Source organism: Triticum dicoccoides, chromosome 3B (genome assembly GCF_002162155.2).
Source record: "Triticum dicoccoides isolate Atlit2015 ecotype Zavitan chromosome 3B, WEW_v2.0, whole genome shotgun sequence".
Taxonomy (NCBI): domain Eukaryota; kingdom Viridiplantae; phylum Streptophyta; class Magnoliopsida; order Poales; family Poaceae; genus Triticum; species Triticum dicoccoides.
The window spans coordinates 797,926,957-797,937,327 of NC_041385.1; the positions used below are offsets into that span (position 1 = coordinate 797,926,957).

General features: G+C 50.9%; 2 protein-coding genes across 2 annotated transcripts; both read right to left on the reverse strand.

The window, feature by feature from the left end:
* Positions 1-1,400: 1,400 nt before the first annotated feature.
* Positions 1,401-4,600, reverse strand: LOC119278551 (homeobox protein knotted-1-like 11). The gene is made up of 6 exons (XM_037559882.1): positions 4,355-4,600; positions 3,591-3,711; positions 2,066-2,250; positions 1,845-1,976; positions 1,600-1,736; positions 1,401-1,510 (listed from the first exon to the last, which is right to left on the reverse strand). Exons 1-6 carry the CDS (start codon positions 4,583-4,585, stop codon positions 1,471-1,473), a joined length of 846 nt encoding a protein of 281 aa, XP_037415779.1. The 5' UTR covers positions 4,586-4,600; the 3' UTR covers positions 1,401-1,470.
* An 855-nt stretch (positions 4,601-5,455) lies between these two features.
* On the reverse strand, positions 5,456-7,172 carry LOC119282311. The gene has a single exon (XM_037562581.1). The coding sequence runs from the start codon at positions 7,092-7,094 to the stop codon at positions 5,835-5,837; it is 1,260 nt and encodes a 419-aa protein (XP_037418478.1). The 5' UTR covers positions 7,095-7,172; the 3' UTR covers positions 5,456-5,834.
* Between the last annotated feature and the right edge of the window lie 3,199 nt (positions 7,173-10,371).

Sequence of the window (10,371 nt, forward strand, 5' to 3'; positions counted from 1 at the left end):
CTCCAAGTGAACTGTCGACCGTGGAGGAAGAGCTCCTTCAGACCATTGTCGTCGATAAACCTCCTAAATTTACTCATCCTCCTCCTGTCCAACAACGAGTTGTTTTTGTCAGAGGCCTGAAGGATAAGGTTGAAATCACCAACTGCTAGCCATGGACCAGGGCAGAGCATGCGCCTCGCAGAAAGTTCCTCCAAAAATTGAACTTTCTTGTTATCGTCTTGAGGCCCGTACACCACACAAAGCCACCACGGGTTCCCCTCCGAAGGAACCACGTACGCCGTGATGAAGTTGGTGTCGCACACTTGGTTAGATATGCCAACCACCGAAGAATCCCACGCCAGAATGATACCACCTCTAGTACCCACCGCCGGCAAGTAAGCAAACCCATCATACACTGGTCCACTACATCGAGTTTAGATTCTTGGATACAAAGGATAGCCGGCCTACTAGAGTCTACGAACTCCCGCAACGCCTTCCGTTTAGTCGGACTGTTCAAGCCACGAACATTCCAACTTACTAACTCCACTTTGATGCTTGACATTGGGAAACAGGGGCACTCCCAACAGTCAGCACGATTAGGCCATAGCCATGGCCTCCGCAGTGCTGTCCGCTCCAAAGTCCAAAGGCAATGACTTCCCAAAAATGGCCGCAATGGTGCGCAGATGCCGCTCCTGCAGCGGCGAGTTGAACAATCCATGCAACTGATCCAGGCACTACTAGAAAAACCCCTACTAATGGCGCACCTAATATGGCCATTAATGGCGCATCAGTGGTGCGCCATTACTAGCACGCCATTAGTAATTTTTACTAATGGCGCACCACTGGTGCGCCATTAGTATCTGGTATACTAATGGCGCACCTAGCAGTGCGCCATTAGTATACCATTCGGTGCCCCACTGATATTCCCTCTAGGTGCGCCACTAATAACCTTATAGGTGCGCCACTAGTAATAAAGGAAGGTGCGCCACTAATAAGGGCTTATATGCGCCACTAGTAATGTATTTGGAAAACAAAAAAAATCCAATTTTACAGAAAACAACCTATAAGGAAAATAATTTAAAAACAAAAAATGAAATAGAATCATATTTTTTATTATAGTAAGAATATTACAATGTCTTTACAAGTATCCAATAAAAGGAAAATTGCAAGGAAATAAAAAAAATTCCTAAAACTAATCTTCTAGTAATCTTTTCTTCTTTTTCTTCACTTTATCCCTGCAAAATGTAACAAAATAAATAGAAATACAAACAAACTATTTATAACATGTCAATATTGTCATTTTTTATAACATGTCAATACTGTCTTTTCCAGAATTACATGGTGTGAATATTGTATGAGTAAGATTATAATGGAAATGAATTGCAGAGGACATATGAGGTTCAACACTAATCATCGACAATATGGAAGCGCTATGTACATATATGGGGCATTCGTTCTTCGTTCTTCGCTCTCCGACCGACCGCACCCACCCTACCAGGACTGCTCGGTGTTGCCCTCACCTGCATTGTTCCTTTTTTTTGAGAATGAAAGAGAGGGAATGAAAACCTGAGCGATTTCAAGCATGTGATGAAAGGATTGTTTTTGGGCCGATCGCCGTACCTTTTTCTCTTGCTCTTGTCTGACGAGGACGAGGTAGGGTTGCTGTGCCAGTTCCGCTTGCGCTGGTTGATGAACCAGTTGTTGATCTGCTTCAGCTGCAGCCCCGTCTCCTGCACCAGCCGCGCCTTGTCCTCCTCCTAGCAATACCCACCAGCGATGCTCATCAGTAGCACAACAAGAATTGCATGTAAAATGGTGACAAAGTTGCTGGCCATGACGGTATATGCGGGATGTCTGTCACATACAGTTGGGTACGGCCATTTGGCGTGGGCTTGCCACCAAGCTTTCAGGGTAGACGCCGTGTCCCCTGGGAGCTTTCTGGCTCTTCGCTTCCGCAGTATCTCCTCCCTGATGTACACAAGCTTTTCTCTATACCCCTGCAAAGTCAGGAAAATAATTTTGTTTACAGTTCAGTTTGGACACCAACATAGTGGCAGCTGACAGAATGGAAGGCAACGACTTTTACCTGTTTAAGCTCATGCTTCAGCTCTTGCCTCACGCACTCGACCAAGGATCTCTCACCCCCGGTTAGCATTCCGAAGCCCATGCCATCTGACACATCATTCCCGTCAAACATGTTGCTCTCACTGTCGACCGGATTGTCTTCATCATCGGACATAGTTGCCCCGGTGCCTTCACCAGGAGATGCCCCTATAGGAAGAATCGATATTAGCAAAACTCAGAACTGGCCAATCTCCAACTTATCCTGGTCACATTTATATTGCGTCTTGCCTTGGCAGGTACTTATTCTTGCTCTAGTTTTTTTTCAGTACAATATATAACTAAGCCTATCCAGGCTTAATCTTGCTCTATTTTTTTTTCTGACACAATTCTCATTATTATCTGAAGGCAAACTTCCATGTTCAAGCATATTCCTCTCATTGATGATTACACATACAAACAGATTATGCAAAGTTCTATTGTCAACAAAAAAAAAAGAAAAATCACTCCCTTTGGTTTTGACAGCGACACCAGTTTCCAGTGTGACTGGATATTGGCATGGTTTTCTCATAGGTGTGTGCCTCGTGATGCCTATAGGCAGAATGGTGGAAAATGTGACGTAGCAAAAGGAACTAAAAATAGTACTATATGCAGACAATCAATATCCGTGAATTAAATTCAAGTAAAGTACAATTCCACTAGAAATTTTGTAGCCATGTCAGTTCATTTTGACGATGAAGCATTATTCAATATGCAACACTTTTTTTGCACTACGCAAGGGGCTTCTTTTCCTATATGGATTATATGTCATTTTGACAAGCAACATAAAGTATCTGAAAGGGTAACCCTTGTGTGATGGTTCCCGATTATATAGTCCGTGACTGTTCCGTGTGGAAGCTAATTGCAGTAGACATATTAAGAGAGACTTTATCAGGACAACTTAGCTAAGATTATGAACGCAAGGTACTGTCAGTTCAGTTGCATGGTTGGTGCAACACAAGGTTCATGAATAACTGCCACATACACCGAACTTAAATCTCAAAAGGTACAGCTTTGAAGCCAGGTCCAACAGCTCAAAGTCTGCAACTCTTGTAACTAATAATAATATATAAGAAGGAACCGGTACTACTATAAAGGTGGACCTAGTATCTCATAGGACCTACAAGGGTGTGAATTATGACCTATATTTTCTGTCACGACGCGCAATAATACAGGAAAATGGCCAGTCATCGAGCTCTTTCTAGTTGAGTTGAAAAACAAAATATAAGACGTTTTTGCAGTTCTTATATTCTGGTACAGAGGTAGTATTTGTGTTATGTTTGTACTCGCTGGATGCAGAGAGCAGAAGCAATGGATCCCTTCTTTTAAAAAAGAATTCCCCTGTGGTTGAGATCCTATGAAACGGCGCCCCTCATGTAGCATGATACTTACTGTGACTATCAACCTCTTAATAAGCATGTAGTGTAGAGATTGTAAAACCCTCTTCCTAGAGAATTTAAGAAGCACTTATCTTGCTGCTGAACTGATGAAGTTAAGATGATGTATGGTACCTGTAAGACTCTGCAGAGTTTGCTCGAGCTCCCAGCAGGCCATCACCGCCTCCATGGCGTGGATGCGCACATGCTGCTGGAGCTGTTCCTTGAAGGAACAGAGGAGCAGCACATAGTGTGTCTGCAACAAGGAAAACAGAACCTTTAGAACACATATATAGAGAAAAAGGCAGGTGGTCGATAATAACCTTTACACAAGGAGAATTGCCATTTCCAGGCAAAGGAAGGAGCCCCTGCTTGCCTAGCAAAGGGACACTTGTAGTTGTTTTTTGGGGTTTGCTTTTGTCTCTATCGCAGAGGTGAGGCGCTTGTGGTTGAGGAAACAAAGTTGCTCAAAGCTAGAGCCTAGAGGACGCAGTAAATTATTTGGAGGTGGGATGGGTAGCAATCAAGGGATGAACTAGCATAATACTCATAGTTGAAGAAGCTAACTTTAACCAAATCCACCGGCGGAGGTTAGCGAGTGCTAATAATCCCATGTGAGCTCGTGCGCAACCAATCAAACATGTTGTGTGCGTTGGAAGAAAAAGGTAACCTGGCTTAGCCTGTTTGAAATCCCAATCCCAGTCCCAACACGAGCGGGGCAATTTCATCGCCAAATCCCATCCAATCCCCAAATTTTCGAACCACACACGCACGCACGCCGCGTCAATCTACTACACATAACATAGAGCACGCGCGGGGCAGCCCGGCCCAGCCGGCGCGGGGCGTCCGTACGCGGCGTGAGCGTGAGGCGAGGAGGCCTGGTGGTGGTAGCAGCTCACCATGAAGAGGTCGAGCTCCTCGCCGCCGGCGGGCGCGGCGGCGGGGGGCACGGGCGGCGGGGCGCGCGCGGCGATCTGTGCGTCGATGCAGGGGAGCTGGTCGACAGGGGTGGCGACGCGGAGGCAGGCGACGTGCGCCTCCAGCAGCAGCAGCCTGCCCTGCACATAAAACGAACCAATGAGGGGACGGGAGGGGAGATGAAGAAGATGGCCTGCAGCCACACGCACCATGGTCGGGGTCGGAGATCCGTCACCGGTGATGGCCTGCAGCCGTCGTCTGTCGCCCGGAGGTTGAGGCGTCGTACCTCCATGGCTAGGCTAGGCTAGGGTTTCTGGCATCTCCGTCCTGGCTTCTGTCGGCCCTGGATGGATGGTCGCGGCTCAGGTCGACGACGGAACGATGCGCCGTGGATCTGGATCTGGGCGCTCCTCACCTCCCTGGAAGCTCGCCGGAGAAGGCCTTCCCTTCCCTCCCCTCCTCTCCTCTACTGCGAGAGAAGAGGAGAGAAGAGAAGAGAAGGTGAGGTGCGGCAGCGCTACAGGGAGAGGAGGCCGCCATGACCGGGCTCCTCCTGCTGCCATGGTCGCCATGGCATCGGGCTAGGGTCTCGGCCCGACCAGGCAGACAGAGGAGAGGATAGGGAGGTCGCCGGCGCGGCGTGGATGGGGAGAGGAGGCCGCCGGAGAGGTGATGCGGAAGAGGAGATCGGCGGCGGCGTTGGGTCAGAGCCGGAGGAGAGGCGGGTGGCTGTGTCAGGAGGAAGGGGAGGGGAGAGAACGTGACTAGAGGGAGGGGATAAGGGGTGATAGCAATGGCGCACCGGTAGGGGGTGCGCCATACGTATAGATAGCAATGGCGCATCTCTTACTGGTGCGCCATTACTAGTTAAAACTAGTAATGGCGCACTTTCTCCCTGGTGCACCATTGGAAAGTCTGGGGAGGGGTGTGGGGCCAGGACAAAACTACTAATGGCGCACCACACACTAAGTGCGCCATTAGTAATATGGCCACTAATGGCGCACCCATATCTGGTGCGCCATTGCTATATAGCAGTGGCGCACCACATGTCTGGTGCGCCATTAGTGTCCATATCATCTATAGCCCTTTTCCTAGTAGTGAGGGAATCCTCCGATATCTCCAAATCATCCGGTGCAATCCCCAGCGCTTTGAGAAACACCGTCTCCGCGGTCGAGGCTTTCGATCGTTTGGTACTTGAAGAGCTTGTAGAGCGTGTATTCCTCCGCGGGGTGAATGGGTCTTGGCCAGGGCGAAATCCATTCACCACCTCAATCTCACGTAGTAGTGGTGGAGCCAGCTTCTTGAGGAGACCTGAGCAGAACGATTTGATATTGGTGAGAGCTGCTTGCTCTTTGGACGAAAGAGCAGCTGCCTCCGATGCTTGAATCAGTTCCGATCCAACAACTCCGGTGTTAGCATCCAGGGACGTGGGGGCAATGCATGCATGGGCATGCAACGTAGTCATCTCAGCCGGCTCGCATGCAACTTGCGGGGGGTCCAATGGCACCGCAACCGAGGCTGGTGCAGGTGCCACCACCGAGCCAGTCTCCATTTCTGCATTACTGTATTGGCCAGCATCTCAGCCACCGGGTCCCAGCCAGCAGACCGCGACAGCGGATCAGCTACAGCCAGCCGGATCGACTGTGCCGGCGTAGCTGCCACACCCAGCAGCGGACTCGAGTGCACAGGATCCACCAGCCGCAGGGGATCAGAGCCACCCCACGGCAACAACTCCAAGGGCTGTCCAACCACAGCTGCGTCCCGTGGGGCAGCTATGGGCACAGCGTCAGGAACAGAAATGCTCGCGGTCAAATTCTCCTCGGGATTCTGTCCAACCTGATCCTTCGAAAGGCCGGTTGGTCGGGCCGTCTCGGGACCCAGGGCAGTCTCGATGCAACCCACGACCGTATCAGCCACGACCACTTTATCTGGAACTGTGACCGTATCAGCCACGCCACCAGATTGGTTCTGCACACCCTGCATTCCAGCTGTCGCCAACCCAGCCACCGGATGCAAATTCGAAAACTCCGCGACCCCTTCGGTGGGCGCTGACTCTCTGTGGACCTCGTGGACCCCACTGGCAACAACCACCACCGCCGGACCCGGCCTACTCATTGGAGGGATACGCCAGTTGGAGGGCCCCACCCGTCCTTCTAGAGCCTGTCGATAGGTTCTGCCCACTCCGCCGCCGCCGCCCTGACCGGGGGAATTCCGGCCAGAACCCCGGTAGTCACAAACGCCGCGCGTCCAGTTCAGCACCAACCATTCTCCACCCTGGGACGCCGGGGAGCTGTCCGGCAAGCCGCTCTGTCCACTGCCACTGTCCGAGCTAGGCGAGCGACGCCAGAGCTCCGGCGGCGAGAAGTCACGCAGCCTACCGATGTGAATCAGAATCGGGTACTCTAGCAGCTGCCGAAGAGACGGGCAGCACCCCTCCTGGTTGCCTCCCAACATCGGTGGCTCCGGCACCCACAACCTATGACACGCGGGAATCACCTCCGGGTCGACGCACCAAGCACGCAGCTTGAACAGAGAGAGATCATCTCTGCTTTCAGTCTCCGGCGCCAGGCTCTCGATTAGGCAAGAACTGCCCAGCAACTCCTCTGCCGTTGATCTGGCCCAAGCATGGGAGGAAACACCCTCAATCATCAGGTCCACCTGCACCCGCATAAGCCTGGACTTGGCATGCGCCTGCCGCAGCCATGGCTTGATGAAAAGCATGAAGCCCCGATGCTCCACCGATGGGACTGCCAACGCTCTGTTGCGGAGCTCATGCGAAGCGAACACAATGAGGAAATCCTTCGGGTGGAACTTGTGCACTGAGAAACGAAAGCGCGGAATGTTGAGCTGCTCCGAGATGGCAATGGACGCATCCAAACAGGAAACCGACGGTCTCGACCCACCAACATAAGCTACCACTGCCAACTACAGACGACGCTCAAGGTCATCCATCCCCTCCGAGCGCGGCAAGATGCAGACCTCCGCCGCCGGGACCGCGGCTGCGGGCGCGAAGACGGGCACGGTGGGAGGGAAGCTGGGCGCAACTGGCGAGGACGGCACCTGCGGTGCGTCCTGCCTAGGCTCCAACAGCAACCCCCCCACACCGGGCTGCATCGCCGGCAGCGGCCCAGTCCTGGCAACCTTGGAGATCACCGCGCGACGAAGCTCGTCAGCCGAGATTGGACTGCGCGGCCTCTTGCACTCGGAGGAGACATGACCAGAGAGCCCGCAGCGAATGCACATGGGGTCGTTCGTGCAGTCTTGCCGCCGGTGACCGTCCCCGAAACATCTGAAGCAGAGACCCCAAAGGCCCGACGGGATCTGACGCTGCTCGGACGAGGTGGGGGAGGCCCGGCCATCCTGCGCTCCCGCACCCTGCTGGCGCCGCAGCGCATGAGGCGACGCCACATGGCCTTGCGCGGAGGCCCTGGCTTGTGCCAGCCAGCAGCCTCGGGCGCCAGAGCCTCCTGGGCCGCCGTACCGACCACCGCAGCGCCCACCGACGAGGAGCCAGCCGACCCCGGCGAAGCAGAGAGGCCGAGGCCGGACACCACCGGCCTGTCGCGCGGGAAGGCCGACGAGACCGAGGGAGGGCTGCGTGATCCGGAAGCCATGGACGCCAACCTGAGGGGAGAGGGAGAGGGCCGGGAGGGAGGAAAAGGAACACACGAGAGCGCAGGCGGGCGGCGAGGACGCCGGGACCGGAGTGGTCACCGGCAGGGAGGCGTGGACGCCGGGGCCGGAGTGGCCGCCGGCGGAAGCAGGGAGGGAGCGCGCTCCGCGAGAGGACTGCGCCCAGTGTTCCTTGTGTGAGGTATTTATGTTGGCGTTGCGCCGCGATGCCAATATCCACTTGATGGGCATTGTTCAAGGCTATTGCTGCTGCACCCATGCTTATGCAGTTGTTTGGAAGCCACATCGGTGACCTTATTTATCCCTCATGCACACCATGCAAAACGTGATTGTTGAGATGAGATTGCCACCATGGTTATCATCTGAGGAAAAGGTGGATCCCTCGATATCGTGCGATTTTGATTCGCCGGGCGTCGTATGATTTCGATTCGATGGACCTCCGGACGTGTATCCTTTTGAACGCTTGGCCTCCGGACTTGTATCGTTTGGAGTCTGCATCCTTCTAAACTTCCATGTACGTGTAGTCACCGGAAATCAAGCAATTGTATAGTAACTTTTCCTAAAAAGTTAATAGTTTCCATGTCCATGTGCTGCTGTAGGCCGTATTGCTTAGGAATTGATCTTCCAATCATTTTTTTCCTTTTGCTAGGATTGTGATCGTTCGTATTTTGCATAGGAATCGATCTTCCAATCAATTTTCTTTCCTTTTGTAAGGATTCTGATTGTTTTCACACTGGTTTTTTTCTCTTCTTTTCTATAGCGCGTGGGTGCTTTCCAAAAGATTTTTTATTTCTGTACAATTCATATGTGCGGAAGTGCGTGACATATGGTGACTTCTCTATTACCTTTTTTCGGTGGATTCTGATTGTTTTCAGATCGGTTTTTTTTTTCTCTTCTTTTCTATAGCGTGGGTGCTTTATAGAGGATTTTTGTTTCTGTACAATGCATATGTGTGCGTACGTGCATAACTTCCTCTCCTAGGACATCGGATCCAGATTATATCGTGACTTCTCTGTCGCTTTTTTTCGTTCTCAATATTGACTAATGCATCTTTCCGTTCACGCAACTTATGCATAGGCATATAACATGACAACATGGAAGTCCAATACTATTGCTAGATATATTTTAAGATGTTACGTAAAATCTTTAAATCTCGGCCGTTATTATTCTAATCAAACGGTGTAAAAAATATTAGCATATGTGGATGAACGTGATGGCTTATTTGACTTCTGTTTTATGTATATAATAGATATTTATTGCATTATGGGCTGTTCTTATATCTCATTACTTATGGCTATTCTCTCTTATTTTACAAGGTTTATCATGAAGAGGGGGAATGCCGGCAGCTGGAATTCTGGCTGGAAAATGAGCAAATGTTGGAAACCTATTCTCCACAACTCCAAATGTCCTGAAACTCCACGAAACAACTTTTTGGGATTTATAAGAATTTCTGAGCGAAAGAAATGGGCCAGGGGGCCCACACCCTGTCCAGGAGACAGGGGGGCACGCCCCCCCCTATAGGGCGCGCCCCCTATCTCCTGGCCCCCCTGGTGGGCCTCTGGCGTCCATCTTCTGCTATATCATCACTTTTACCCAGGAAAAAATCATGGGCAAGCTTACGGGACGAAACTCTGCCGCCACGAGGAGGAACCTTGGCGGAACCAATCTAGGGCTCTGGCAGAGCTGTTCTGCCGGGGACACTTCCCTCCGGGAGGATCATCACCAACGTCATCACCAACGATCCTCTCACCGGGAGGGGGTCAATCTCCATCAACATCTTCATCAGCACCATCTCCTCTCAAACCCTAGTTCATCTCTTGTATCCAATCTTGTATCCAAAATCACAAATTGGTACCTGTGGGTTGCTAGTAGTGTTGATTACTCCTTGTAGTTGATACTTATTGGTTTACTTGGTGGAAGATCATATGTTCAGATCCTTAATGCATATTATTACATCTATGATTATGAACATGAATATGCTTTGTGAGTAGTTACGTTTGTTCCTGAGGACATGGGTGAAGTCTTGCTATTAGTAGTCATGTGAATTTGGTATTCGTTCGATATTTTGATGAGATGTATGTTGTCTTCTCCTCTAGTGGTGTCATGTGAACGTCGACTACATGACACTTCACCATTATTGGGCCTAGAGGAGGGCATAGGAAGTAATAAGTAGATGATGGGTTGCTAGAGTGACAGAAGCTTAAACCCTAGTTTATGCGTTGCTTTGTTAGGGGCTGATTTGACTCCACATGTTTCATGCTATGGTTAGGTTTACCTTAATACTTTTGTTGTAGTTGCGGATGCTTGCAATAGGGGTTAATCATAAGTGGGATGCTTGTCCAAGTAAGGGCAATACCCAAGCACC